The 15,147-nt window shown below is 38.7% G+C and overlaps 1 protein-coding gene across 3 annotated transcripts; it reads left to right on the forward strand.

Annotated features, from left to right (window-relative positions):
• The first annotated feature begins 369 nt into the window (after positions 1–369).
• LOC109064452 (gastrula zinc finger protein XlCGF8.2DB-like) lies at positions 370–6,017 on the forward strand. 3 transcript variants are annotated; one of them, XM_042731309.1, is made up of 3 exons: positions 370–558; positions 1,128–1,972; positions 5,966–6,017. In XM_042731309.1, the coding sequence occupies exons 1-3, from the start codon at positions 477–479 to the stop codon at positions 5,972–5,974; spliced, it is 936 nt and encodes a 311-aa protein (XP_042587243.1). In that variant the 5' UTR covers positions 370–476; the 3' UTR covers positions 5,975–6,017. The 3 variants fall into 3 exon arrangements, with proteins under 3 accessions (XP_042587243.1, XP_018937039.1, XP_018937040.1); XM_019081494.2 differs by lacking the exon at positions 5,966–6,017 and having other exon boundaries at positions 1,128–2,273; XM_019081495.2 differs by lacking the exon at positions 5,966–6,017 and having other exon boundaries at positions 370–516; positions 1,128–2,272.
• The last annotated feature ends 9,130 nt before the right edge of the window (positions 6,018–15,147 follow it).

Raw genomic sequence — 15,147 nt, forward strand, 5'->3', positions numbered from 1 at the left:
CGTCATACGTTATAGTTCATTCAGCAGAATGCTAGCGTGTTATGGGCAACAACAACTCGACCTGTAAGAAATCGAAAGGACATAAGTACTCGTTCATTCAACTTTCGACCTATAACCCATGTTGAACTTGCAAAACCTACAATCAGATCTGAGATTTCTCAACAGCAATCGGGTGAAAGGGACAAATTTAGCCGTCTAGCCCCATAGACTCCAATTCATTTTGCACTCATGGCGATCGCCCCCAGTGGAACTCTGGTGGAACTGCAACCAAAATTCGGTACAATTGGATTTAATAGGGAGTGGGAAGGCCATACTAATACACACCCTAAAGACAACCTCAAGAATGACAACATACATATTAAACCGTGCTGTAAAAGGCGCACTTATAGTAAGTCTGCGAGCTGACATTCATCCCAATGCATGAATGAGATGACCGAGCAACTCCAGCTGAAGACAACTGAAATCTGTGTGACAAGATGTTTATTAAAGAGGAGAGGGAAGAAACGAGTTGCCCAGATGAGTGCACAACGAAACATGAAGATACTGATGAACAAAGAGGTTTGTGCCCATTTGATTTTTGGCTGTTCGGAGCCATGTTAACCTGAAATATATCTAATGATCTGGCCATTATATAATTTGCAGGTTCTAGTTTTTACATGATGTGTTTTGTCATCTGATATTACAGGAATTCCTCACTTCTATTTGATCATGTGACTGCTTTAATAATTAGGTGGATCTTTTTAAAAATTGTAAATAATTTACGCATACATGATCCGTACAGTAGTGGTCATCGTGCAGTGCATGTAAACTAATATTGCGCTGGTAAAACAGGGATTGTTTTCGTTTTCAATCTGTTATGTGATTATATGTGAAATACTATTCATATTCATATGTAGTATGTCATTGAACCTACATTATACCTGTACGAACAGTCTCCATGCATCAATCTGAGGTTAAACCTGTGGTTCTTAACCAGGGGACCTCAGCAAACATTCATGGGGACCTCAAGGCTTATATTTATTTACTATATCTAGCTATATTTTATTTACATATACAAAATAAAAAAATACAACAAATTATAAAATGTAAATGTCCGTCTTGAAAATAATTTCCTTGTTTGATTTTAGACCGGATAGAAGTCAAACAAGAAAGTGAAGAACTGAATGAAGTAGAGGTAGATTTCATAACTGCAGAAAGATCTTTCAGCGACTCACGCACTAAAAAGAAAAAGTCCCGCAAACGGCCTCCGCGGACCCTCACCTGCCCTCGCTGCGTAAAGACCTTCACACGTAAGGGAAACCTGTTGATTCACATCAGAATTCACAACGGAGAGAGTCCTTTCTCGTGTTTCCAGTGTGGAAAGGGTTTCACGCAGAAAGGAAACCTTAAGAGACACCTGAGAATCCACAGCGGAGAGAAGCCCTTCACCTGCCTTCAGTGTGGAAAGAGTTTCTCGGAGACGGGAAGCCTTAAGAGACACACACGGACTCACACGGGAGAAAAGCCCTTCACGTGCCATGAGTGTGGCAAGAGTTTCACACAGCCAGTGGGTCTGAAAACCCATCTGTGTCCTCACTCCGGAGTCAGATCGTTGAACTGTCATCAGTGTGGAACAAACTTTCCTTCAGCATCAGAGCTAAAAACACACCTGAGGATTCACGCGAATGTGAGCGGCAGAGGAGAGCAGCAGAGAGGCGCTGCGGTGAGATCTCACGTGTGCTTTGAGTGTGGGAAAGCCTTTTCCAAAACCTACCACCTGGAACGCCACCAGAGGATCCACACCGGAGAAAAACCCTACAGGTGCTCCCGGTGTGGAAAGAGTTTCAGTCAGTCAGAATCTCTGAAAGCACATGAGCGAGTTCATACGGGAGAGAAGCCGTTCCACTGCCTTTCCTGTGGGAGGAGCTTCAACCAGCTGGGTTCTCTGAAGACTCATCAGAAAAAGCATTGCCCAGAGTTATTCATTCAGACGGTGATTATTTCTGACGTGATGTCATTTCAGCATTAACAGACAGTAATCCACCGTTTAATTCCCATCTGAAATGTTTTTTTTTTTCTACATATACTGAACATATACAGGGACTGATAAAAGAACATTTAACAAAAATGATGCACACTGTTCAGATGAGCCATTATAATGGCAGCTACAGGCGTGTTTTTATTATTTATTTATTTTTTTTACTTCTTATGTTTACAGTATATAGCTCAATAATTTCCAGGGAGTTGATTAATAATAAATAATCGTGATAATTCACATCCAAAATAAAAGTTTTTGTTTATATAATATATGTGTGTGTGCTATGTATATTTATAAATACACAAACATTCATGTATATGTTTGAAAAATACTTATATATAACAAATATATAAACATATAACATAAAAATATATAAACAAAACATGTTTTTCTTAAATATTTACATGCATGTGAGTGTATTTATATATACATAATAAATATACATACACAGTACACAAATATAAACATGACTATAAACCAAAATATACATATAAACTAGTGCTGTCAAACGATTAATCGTGATTAATCACATCCAAAATATGTCTATATATTGTCTATATAAATACATATACAGTATATTGAAAATATTTACATGTATTTGCACGTACATATTTATATTCATGTAATTTATATTAAATATAAATATATATAAACAACATTTCTCTTAAATATATACGTGCATGTGTGTGTATTTATATATAGGCTATACATAATATATACACACAGTACACACATATATGTCAACAAAAACTTTTATTTTGGATGCGATTAATCGTCTGACAGCACTAAAATTTATAAACCGAAATATTACTTCTATTTTGGATGCGATTAATCACAATTAATCGTTTAACAGCACTATTTTATATAAAATATCAGTTAAATATAAACGTGTTTTATATTTATATACATATTATATGGAATAAGACAGTGTGACTGAGTACATGAGATACAGAACGTCTAACTTTGACAGAACGCAGTCAACTTCAGTCAGGTCTTTGCCATATTCACAGAGGAGTTGTACAAATTTCCCTTCACGGACCGTTTGTCTGGCTTACTACATCACTGTAGTGATGAATCAGCTGTCATTCTTTGTAAAGGGACAGCAGGAACTAGATGTATAAGGTGAGTTTATAACAACTTTAGATCGCCGTGTTTTATTGCTGTGAAATGCCACAACTTTTCTAGATGCTTTTCTTTTATGGTTGTGAGTAATAATTGTGACAAGTTATATTAGCAATAAGTCGTTTATCGCACCAGTCATTTCAATTTTTTCAGTTTAATTTATTGAACGGTATGGAGACCTAAAAAGATTTTTTTTTTTCACAGAAATCACTAAGTGACTACTCTATGAGGGGACAGATTATAATATGGTGTTTAGAGAATAACCTGTAAAAAATACAGTAAAAATACTTGTAATGAAATAAGGTAGTGATAATAGTGTACAGTGTGCTGAATGTACGTGAAATTACCAGAAATAAATGCAGAAAAACCTTGTCCTGGATGTTTTAATAAGCAGAGATAATAATGGATAATTTCATGATTTACTAATTGCAGCATAGCTGAAATATATACCATTTCATATGTTCTCCTGAAATTGCACCGTCTTGCATGTGTATATACAGTGTTCTAAGTACGGTTTTATGTATGTATGTATGTATATTATATATATATATATATATATATATATATATATATATATATATATATATGTTGTGAGTGACTAGAGGGGCATTCAGATTCATTTACACAGACAGATGTAGTTGAAATAGAGCACAAATGCATTTACAATGCAAAATTATAACAGCATAAATAATGTTGTGAGCTTGCGGTTTAAAAGGTTTTTTTTTTTAATGCAAAGACAAGTTACTATGAAAGTAAACCACCAGTAGGTGGCAGCAAGTGACTGTCTTAATTAATGAGTCGGCGATGCATGCCTTCAAACGATTCATTCAGATGGCTGATTCATTCAAGAACAAATCAATCACCCTCATTTATGAATGCACCACTGAATCACTGACTCAAATGATTCAAAATTCAAAAACGCGAATCATTCAGTAACGAAACACAGATGTGTCTTGCTCAGAGAGGCGCGACTGTTCTGCTGTGATCTTTGTTCAGAACTGTTTTCATTAACCAAATTGAGCAAAAACAGTCAACGTTGACAGTATATCCTTTCAATAAATTCAAACTGAAATTTTTGAACTAAAATGTATTTTAACTATGCCAAATTTGCAGTCATGGTTTTCAGGGAAAACTTCGCTCTCTTGGTCGTGTCAAAAACTATAACAGTATTGTTGCATGAATAATAAATGACTGATAAGATTATCCACCCTTAACTGTAGTAAAGTATTAACAAATTTTGATGCAATAAATAGGGTATGATTTAAAAATGATCAATGACCTCACTAATTTAAAGCCTGGCTACGACCATGGGTGGTACTATCATGGTTTGGGACTGTTTTGCTGCATCTGGTCCAGGACGGCTTGCCATTGATGGTACAATGAATTCTGAATTATACCAGCAAATTCTGAAGGAAAATGTGAGGACATCTGTTCAAGAACTGAATCTCAAGAGAAAGTGGGTCATGCAGCAAGACAACGACCCCAAGCACACAAGTCATTCTACCAAAGAATGGCTGAAGAACAAAGTTAATGTTTTGGAATGACTGAGTCAAAGTCAGGACCTTAATCCAACTGAAATGTTGGGGAAGGACCCGAAGCAAACTGTTCATAGAAGAAAACCCACCAACGTCACAGAGTTGAAGTGGTTCTGCACTGAAGAATGGGCTAAAATTCCCCACAAGCCATTGCACTGGACTGAACAGCAGTCACAAGAAACGTTTAGCGGCAGTTATGCTTCAAAAGGGTGTCACAGCAGATACTGACAGCAAAGGTTCACATACTTTTGCCACTCACAGATATGTAACACTCGATCATTTTTCTCAATAAATAAATGACAAAATATAAGGTTGTTTGATCTCTTTGTCTACTTCTAGGACTTGTGAAAATCTAATGATGTTTGGGTTATATTTATGCAGAAATATAGAAAATTCACAAACTTTCAAGCAGCAAACACCTTGTAATATATATATTGGGTCAGACTGATGGCTCATGGTCCACCTCCATGTCCTGAAAAGGACATATACTGTATGTCCAGGTCATACAGCATTCTGACCCATAATTACGATTTTTTTTTTTTTTTGCAAGACAACAAAGCCTATTATATTACGCAAGCCTTTAAATCAGGAATTTACACTTAATACAATCGTTTGTTTTTTTTTGTTGTTGTTGTTGTTTTTTTTTTTTTTTTTTTTTACAGAAATTAATGTTTTTATTCAGGAAAGATGCATTAAATTCATTAATAATGACAGTAATCTTTTGCTATAACAAATGTGCTTCAGAAACACAGTTAAAGCAGTCAGAAAAGCATTAAAGTTAAGAAGTCAAGGGTCAAGAGCCCAACTAAAGCAAGCGTTCATCTCCATTATGGTGACTTCAAACTTTATTATTTTCAATAAAACAGCACTAAGGCTTACATAAATATACATGAGGGCTATATATATATATATATATATATATATATATATATATATATATATATATATATATATATATATATATATATATGTCCGCTTTATGGCGGAGCGCAGACTTATAAGTGCATTAGATAGAGTGTCAATGGTCCAAATGAGAGATAGGTGGCAGTAATGCACTTATAAGGTCTGCAAAATACCACAAACACACAAGAAAAAGATTAAGCAGGCTGCTGTGAAGCGAGTTCACAAGAGTTTTAACAGTTCAGACATTGCGTGAATCAGAGGTAAAAAAAAAAACCTATATAAATACTGTTCAGTTTCTTGCACAGACCGATCATTTTGTGTTTTTTATCGTCACGAGCAGCAGGGTTTAATTTGGATTTTTCTGTGCATGTTTTTTTTTCTCTCATAGATTCTGTGACCATTGACAAGCATTGTACAGCTAAAAGACTGCAACGACTGAAGTTAAAAATCATAATTTGTGTTACTGAAGAAACAAAGTCACTTACATCTTGGATGCCCTGGGGGCAAGCAGATAAACATCAAATTTTCATTTTTGGGTGAACTATCCCTTTAAATTTCGGGAAGACCATTAAAGCATTTAGATCACAGACTGTAGTCCTGCTGGAGAAAATAATTGTCATGGGACTTTGTTTTGCTTTCTTTAATCCATTGCTGTTGAACATTGTTTAAAGTTGTACTGCTTTTGTGTACAATCATTATATCTATTTATTACATTTGAAACACAAGGTGTTTTTTTAGGAATTGGACTTGCTTCTTCAAGCCACAAAGTTTGATGTTTTATGCTTTTCAGACACTTTATTTCTTTATTTATTTCTGCTTGTTTATGAACATTTCAGATGATTGATGTGAAATAAAATGTGAAAATGTTAAAGTGGGTGACAAAGGGCATTATTTTGAAGACAATGAGCACATTATGCCCATATTGTTGCAGTAGTCTACTCTAAAGCAAAAAATAATAATCATATTCTCCAAACAAGATGATTTTTCTATGTTGTTAAATTATAAGTGTAATTCCTAAGTTTTTTTCTTCTTCTTACATTATAAAAAATGGATTACAAAAAAATACACATACATAAAAAAGTGTAGTCTGTTAGAATACATAGACGTGTCACAGGGTGAGCCTGCGACTATGCATGGACTACACACACATACACCTGTGTCATGTATTGTAGTCTGTTAGCCGACATAGATTCATGTAGGCATGGACCTGTGTAACATTCGATGTCACTGTGTGTTCTAAATTGGCTGTATGATGTCCTGTATGTAGTTTTTACCTGAGTTATGTGAGAACTAGTAACCATAACATGAGTGCCTATGATGATAGCATAATATAATTGTCTTTTCGCATATATAGAAATAAATCACCACTACAAGTATTTGATTCACATAATTTATTGAATACAGTGTAAGAGAGATGCAGATTATGCTTACCACAGTTCATTTGTCCATGTTATTTCCAAGAGTCATTTGCCAAACCTGTTCAGTTAGACATCCGGTCTATTTATAGGTCTCTGTGTCCGCCATCTTGTTCCTGTGAGTGATGTCACCGGAGAGTCCATTCTCATAGCTGTAAGGGAGGAAGGTTTTTCAAGTTATTTGTTTTCTTTGAATATGTATGTTATGTATACTTGTGTATGACTTCTAGTATGTATGTTTATTTGTATTTTATTATCTTTGTGATGTTTTTGTTATTTTCAGTATGTATTCGTATGATGTAGGTGAAACATGTTACCTTTCGTATGGTATGTTCTGGAGTAGGAGGAGTCGGGCCTATAAAATGGCTCCAGAACGTTAGCAGGATAGTTCAGAGATAGGAGGCGAGGAGAGAGTCTCTGGGGAAGTGCTGCTTATGTAGGGGCAGTTGCACATACAGGTCAGGTTGTGTTTATTGATATAGATTGCTTTGACCTTATGTTTGGTGCAGTTTATATTCTGTTGTATCTAAGGGTTTTTTTTTTGTTGTTTTGTTTTTCTTCCCACCACTATTGAGTGACTGTCGCTGTGCACCGTAATAAAAAGCACTGTTAACCATGACCAACTGTTTCCTCTGTCAATCGGAGCCTCCAACCGCTCGAGTCATTCATAACAGTTGGTGTCAGAAGTGAAGCTTCGTAACAGTTGGGGGCCAGCAGTAAAGTAAAACGTAACAGTTGTTGTCTAACAGTGGTTAAGGGGCAGTGACTCAAAAATGCCACCGAAGACCAGGGGTCAGGTGACTACAGATGTGGAAACGGAAGGAGATCAGGGTGCAGTGGGTGGCGTTTCAGAAGAAGGTGTTCAATCTGCTGAGGTCCCAACTACCACAGGTGATGCAGCTGTGACAGCCCTGGCGGGGATGTTTCAGGCCTTCCTGCAATACCAGAAGGAGAGGGACGAGAGGCAAGAGAGGGAGTCAGTACGACGGGAGCAGCAATACAAGGTCCTCAATCATCAGGTCACACAGATGCAGATGGACGGGGAGCGTGCCAGGCATAAAGTTACCTGTTTAGATCAGCCAGGTATGCGAATGCTGAATCATGTGCCTCTGTTGCCAAAACTACAAGACAGTGATGATGTGGAACATTTTCTGACTACGTTCGAGAGACTGGCAGAGGTGTACAGGTGGCCAAAAGAGGACTGGGCGGTTCATCTGATTCCCTTGCTCACTGGAAAAGCGAGAAGTGCTTTTGTCGCCATGGCGCCTGCTTTTACCTCTGACTATGACAAGGTTAAAGAGGTGATTCTTAAGAAATATGAGATTAATCCAGAAACGTATAGACTGAGGTTTCGTTCATTGAATACCGCCGAGGATGAGTCTCCAACAGAGTTGTACGTTCGCTTAAAAGACTTATTTTCAAAGTGGGTCCAGTTGGATGTGAGGAGCAAAACAGAGAGATGATGGAAACCTTGGTGTTGGAGCAGTATATGAGAGTGCTGTATCCGGAGGTGAGGACCTGGGTGAAGGAGAGAAATCCCAGTACTGCAGGAGAAGCAGCTGACCTGGTAGAGTCCTATATAGCAGCACGGAAGGGATCTTCTGGGACCTTTCGGTATTCTGGTGTCTTTCCGGAGGCGAGAGGTAAGTCTGTGGGGTCAGGGGGTAGTTTGTTCTCTCAAAGTCAAGCCCAGAGTGTTAAAGTCACTGACTCGAGGCCTTCACTACCAGTAGTCACACGCCAGATATTGCCTAGAGGCGATATAGTATGTTATAATTGTGGAGAGGTAGGGCATACTAGCCCACATTGCACTTTGAGAAAACCCAAATCTGCCAGTTTGTGTTATGTGCCCCAATCTAGCCCTAAGCTAGTGGTGAAGCCGGATAAGGAGCCCACTATTTCAGTGTTGTTGAATGGTAAACCGCTGATGGCGTTGGTAGACACAGGGTGTACACGTACATTAGTACAGTCACAATATATAGCCAAAGAGTCATGGACTGGGGAAACTGTTACGGTTTGTTGTGTACATGGAGATAAGTCAGAATTGCCTACCGCTGAGGTGTATTTGGAGGTTAACAAGCAGTCATTTTTGATGAACGTAGGGGTTACCACAGATCTGCCCTATCCTGTGTTGCTAGGGACTGATATGCCCATATTAGCAGACTTAGTGCAGGAGACAGCGTGGTGTGGGATAGTTACGCGAGCACAGGCTCAAAAGGTTACTGACATAGCACGAATTGAAGATTCTGTAGATAGCACCCTTCAGGAGATGCCATTTTTTCGAGAGGGAAGGCTGAATGAAGAAGGGTTGTCAGAGGAAGATAGATTGGACCGACGCAGGAAAAGAGTTGCAGATTTGATGGATAGCTCAGAACGGACAAAGTTTGAGTGTGAAGAACCGGAGATTGATGAGTCAGACTTTGTCATACCCAGTGAACTGGGACAGCTTCAGAAAGAGGATGTTACCTTGGCGAAATGTTTTGGGAAAGTTAGCGAAGATGCAACTGTGAGTTCATTGTATGGTGAGACGTTCAGGTTGAAACAGGGTCTTCTTTATAGACAGAGTGAAGAGGAAGGTTTGCAGTTAGTGGTACCCAAAGCTCAGCGCAGAAAGGTGTTAGAGCTCAGCCATTCAATTCCCTGGTCGGGTCACATGGGATTTATGAAGACATTAATGAGGGTTTCCAAACTGTTTTATTGGCCCGGTATGTATACTGAAGTGAAAGAGTATTGCAAGACTTGTCCTGAGTGTCAGTTAGCAGTTGGTAGGACACCTGCAAAGGCACCTCTTATTCCAATACCTGTAGTGGATACACCTTTTGAGAGGATAGGGGTTGACATTGTGGGACCTGTGGAGAGAAGTCAGAAAGGGAACCGGTTTATTCTGGTAGTTTGTGATTATGCAACCAGATATCCCGAGGCCTACCCTTTGAGAGACGTTACTGCGAAACAGATTGCGGCTGCATTGTTAAACTTCTTCTCACACGTAGGCATCCCTAAAGAAGTTTTGACTGACCAAGGCCCCAATTTTATGAGTCGCACCCTAAAACAGGTCTATCAGTTATTGGGCATTAAGAGAGTTCGTACTACTCCGTATCACCCCCAGACTGATGGTCTGGTAGAAACATTTAATCAGACCTTAAAAGGCATGTTGAAGAAGTTTGTGTCTGAAAATGGAAAAGACTGGGACAAATGGCTGCCTTACCTTTTGTTTGCTTACCGTGAGGTTCCCCAAGCATCCACCGGGTATTTCTCCTTTTGAATTACTGTTTGCTCACCAGATCCGAGGTCCATTGGACGTTTTGAGAGACAGTTGGGAAGCCAGTGATAAGCCTACCAAGCAGAACATTCTTTCGTACATCCTCAAAATGAGAGAGAAGTTACAACTATCATCCACCCGGGCACGAGAGAGCGTGCAGGAGTCACAAGTAAAGCAGAAGATGTGGTATGACCAGAAGGCCAGGTCTCGAACTTTCCAGGTAGGAGAGCAAGTTTTATTGTTACTTCCAACGTCAGAGAACAAACTGTTGGCCAAATGGCAGGGTCCGTACCAAGTGAGGAAGAAAGTTGGTCCGGTAACATATGAAATTTAAACTCAACACAAAAAAAAACAATACCAGACTTTTCACGTCAATATGTTGAAGAAGTGGCACAGTCCGTCTGCACAGCCGGAACCAGCAAGAGTGGAGGTGAAGGAGTTCTTGGTGAGGGCAGTACAGGAAGAGGACGAAGTGGAGGAGCAGTTCTTGCCTGTGCGTGAAAGTGAGGACCCTTTAAATCTTCAGCACTTGACCATGGAACAAAGAAATCAGCTGCAAAGTTGTATACCTGAGCAGCTGTTCCAGGACATACCTGGGAAGACAGACCTGGTACAGCATCATATTTATTTGAAGGAGGTGAAACCGATTCGACAACCAGCATACAGAGTTCCAGAAAGGCTGTTGCCCACCATGAAGCAAGAGCTGGAAATGATGCAGAAACTGGAGGTGATAGAACCGTCAGCCAGTGAGTGGAATAATCCCATTGTGCTGGTTCCTAAGAAAGATGGGTCCCTAAGATTTTGTTTGGATTTCAGAAAACTCAATTCGGTGAGCAAGTTTGATCCTTACCCTATGCCCAGAGTAGATGATTTAATTGAAAAGCTTGGCAGCGCACGGTATCTCACAACTCTTGATCTGTGCAAAGGCTATTGGCAAGTGCCCTTAAGTCCAGACAGTAAAGAGTTTACAGCATTCAAGACTCCGTTTGGGCACTATCAATTCCGCGTGCTTCCTTTCGGACTGCATGGGGCTCCGGCGACTTTTCAGAGGATGATCGATCAGATCCTTAGGGGAACTGAGGGGTACGCGGCAGCATATTTGGATGATATTATCATCTACAGTAGGACATGGCAGGGTCATCTAATACATCTCAAGGAAGTGTTAACTCTAATAAAGAATGCTGGTCTTACTATTCGCTCAGACAAGTGCACGATAGCTAAGGCAGAGACCTGCTATCTTGGTCATGTGCTGGGGCATGGAGTCATACGCCCTCAGGTTGGGAAGGTTGAGGCAATTAAACAGGCGGAGCGGCCTGTAACCAAGAAGCAGGTGAGGTCTTTCCTTGGCCTGGTGGGGTGGTATAGACGCTTTATCCCGAATTTTTCTGAGAAAGCCGTAGCCCTTACTGAGCTCACGAAGAAGAACAAACCCAACAAGCTTAACTGGACTGCAGACTGTGAGCGTGCTTTTATGGACTTGAAGGATGCATTGTGCGAGAAGTCAGTGTTGCAGAGTCCAGAATTTGACCAAGTTTTTACAGTGCAGACTGATGCTTCACAAGTTGGCCTTGGGGCGGTACTTTTGCAGGGAGAGCAGGGACACTTGAGACCCATTGCTTTTGTCAGCAGGAAACTCCTTCCGCGAGAGACCCGGTATTCAACCGTAGAGAAGGAATGCCTGGCTGTCAAATGGGCCTTAGACTCATTCAGGTACTACCTCATGGGTAGGAGGTTTAAATTAGAGACTGATCATCGGGCACTGGTTTGGCTTGGCCGAATGAAAGACACGAATGCCCGTATAACACGATGGTTCCTGGCTTTACAGCCATTCGACTTTGAGGTTGTGTATCGGACTGTCACAGAAAAATCCACCGAATATTCACTCACCACAAAAACACACACCTTTTCCATGTAATGTAGACTAATTGTCACAGGGTGAGCCTGCGACTATGCATGGACTACACACACATACACCTGTGTCATGTATTGTAGTCTGTTAGCCGACATAGATTCATGTAGGCATGGACCTGTGTAACATTCGATGTCACTGTGTGTTGTAAATTGGCTGTATGATGTCCTGTATGTAGTTTTACCTGAGTTATGTGAGAACTAGTAACCATAACATGAGTGCCTATGATGATAGCATAATAGAATTGTCTTTTCGCATATATAGAAATAAATCACCACTACAAGTATTTGATTCACATAATTTATTGAATACAGTGTAAGACAGATGCAGATTGTGCTTACCACAGTTCATTTGTCCATGTTATTTCCAAGAGTCATTTGCCAAACCTGTTCAGTTAGACATCCGGTCTATTTATAGGTCTTTGTGTCCGCCATCTTGTTCCTGTGAGTGATGTCACCGGAGAGTCCATTCTCATAGCGGTAAGGGAGGAAGGTTTCTCAAGTTATTTGTTTCCTTTGAATATGTATGTTATGTATACTTGTATATGACTTCTAGTATGTATGTTTATTTGTATTTTATTATTTTTGTGATGGTTTTTGTTATTTTCAGTATGTATTCGTATGATGTAGGTGAAACATGTTACCTTTCATATGGTATGTTCTGGAGTAGGAGGAGTCGGGCCTATAAAATGGCTCCAGAACATTAGCAGGATAGTTCAGAGATAGGAGGCGAGGAGAGAGTCTCTGGGGCAGTGCTGCTTATGTAGGGCCGTTGCACATACAGGTCAGGTTGTGTTTATTGATATAGATTGCTTTGACCTTATGTTTGGTACAGTTTATATTCTGTTGTATCTAAGGGTTTTTTTTGTTGTTTTGTTTTCTTCCCACCACTATTGAGTGACTGTCGCTGTGCACCGTAATAAAAAGCACTGTTAACCATGACCAACTGTTCCTCTGTCAATCGGAGCCTCCAACCAGAATTGTCAAAGTGGTTCAGAGATCTGAGAGCTCAGGGCATGCTGATGTGCGCAAGAAGAGTTGTTTTAAATAATCATTTAATACATGAAGATTCGACAAGTTGTGCTCTTTGCTAAGGCACTTATAACTAATATTGTTGTTCATAACACAATAGAGCGAAAAATTATTGCATCTTAAAAATTCTGAAATATTTTTGGGATAAAGGGCTTTCAAACATCATATTGGACTGTGGGCAGCCTTATGAATTATGTGTTTACTGTTACAGGAATATTGTGTTGCTTTTTGCTGACTTTAGGTTTGTTGTTGTTTTCTTATTGATGGTTATTTGTGTTGTGATGTTAAACACTCATCTTTTTACATTTGCCGATTGTCTCACCTTTCTTGAGGTTTGTGTGTCAAGTGCTGAAGTCATTGAATTGAGGCATTATTGCCAATACAAAGTAGTATTACTTAAAACAATTTTGAGAAGTTAACAATATAAATATATTAAATATATTAGGTTAAATTTGTATGAACAGGTATTTTTTTTATTTTTTTTTTTACTGCCTTGGCAACCAGCTACAGCACCAGAGCAGTGCTTTAATGTGTGGTCACGTTTACAATTGTTTGGCAGATTTCCATAGCCATCTCAATAGGAAGTAGTGTGATCTGGAATTGAAGATAGTTTGTCAGATGACTGGAGGATATAGTGTTTTGTTCCAGTAGCCAATTTTTCAACTGATTTCCAGTCGTAAGATTAATTTATATAATTATTAATAGTTTCAAGATGCTGTCTCTATTTTTTTTTTTAATGTAAATCTTTTTTTTTTTTCTACTGAACATGTTCTATATATTGAGCTCTGAAGTAATAAACATACAGTCATATACATTTATGGGATGAAAAGGTGAATGCTCTTATTTCGGTTAGCTTTGTGTGAGAGGAAATGTGCAGAAGAAGTAATAATAAATTTTAAGGTTGTAATTTGGCATGGTAGTGCTTACAGTACATGCAAATGGCATCTGAACACTTCAAGATTTTGACACATTAGTGTGTCAGTGCTGCTTTACTTTCTCATCCATAGCGATGTGGACATACTTTAGTAAATATTTAGACACAACTATCATTGCTAAAAGCATATAAATAATTGTAGGCCAAGCAGTTAGCTATGTGATTGACAACAAAACAAAATTTTAGTCTAGTATTTTAGACTAGAGCTTAATAGTAAGTCCAAACGAAACCACAGCAAAAAGAAAATAGAAAAAAGGAGGGTGTATGTGTCTCAAAATACTTGTCGGGACTTTCATATAGTCATCACATCCTCCCTCTCTTCATCATTTGACTAACGGGGGATTAGTATAATTAGTTCAGATTTGTGTTAAGCATTCATAATTAGCTCGAGAACACATTCTTAATTTGCCCGTGAAACAAATGTGTCATGGCTGTCGAAATCAGCGACATCTAGTCAGACGAGTTTCAGCCTTTGAAGTTGTCGTTGGTGGCCTCAGCGTAGCTGATCAAACTGGAAATAATATACTGTATAATATTCCACAACAGGCATGAGTGTGTGTGTCAAGTACTAGGAACCATGGACCATATGTGTCATAGTTGTGTTAAAGATGATGCAATTTTTCCATCATATGTACAGTATAAAAGAGTATTTAATGCTTCTCTGCATGCCTGTGAATGTGCTAATGGAGACCCAGGCAACATGGAAAGACTGAAGCATAGACTGTCGTGCGCGTTTAATATATTATTAAATATATATATATATATATATATATATATATATATATATATATATATATATATATATATATATATATATATATATATATATATATATATATGTTTATTTATTTATTTTGCATAAAAAAAAAAGATGCTACAGATGTTATTATTTTGGTTGATTCTGATACTGGTTGCTGGTCTTAAACAAACATATCTGTAAGCATTTGAAATCAGAGGCAGAACTGCATCTTACTCACGATCCAAACAAAGATGCTACATACGTTGCCTGAGGAATGTGTTTA

Source organism: Cyprinus carpio, chromosome A3 (genome assembly GCF_018340385.1).
Source record: "Cyprinus carpio isolate SPL01 chromosome A3, ASM1834038v1, whole genome shotgun sequence".
In the NCBI taxonomy this organism is placed as follows: Eukaryota; Metazoa; Chordata; class Actinopteri; order Cypriniformes; family Cyprinidae; genus Cyprinus; species Cyprinus carpio.

What these genes read in the sequence shown, in the direction of transcription:
- LOC109064452 (XM_019081494.2), top strand. Translation starts at nt 477, where the DNA reads ATGTTTATTAAAGAGGAGAGGGAAGAAACGAGTTGCCCAGATGAGTGC. An exon ending in AGATACTGATGAACAAAGAG is followed by an intron (nt 559 to 1,127) that starts GTTTGTGCCCAT and finishes GTTTGATTTTAG; the next exon opens with ACCGGATAGAAGTCAAACAA.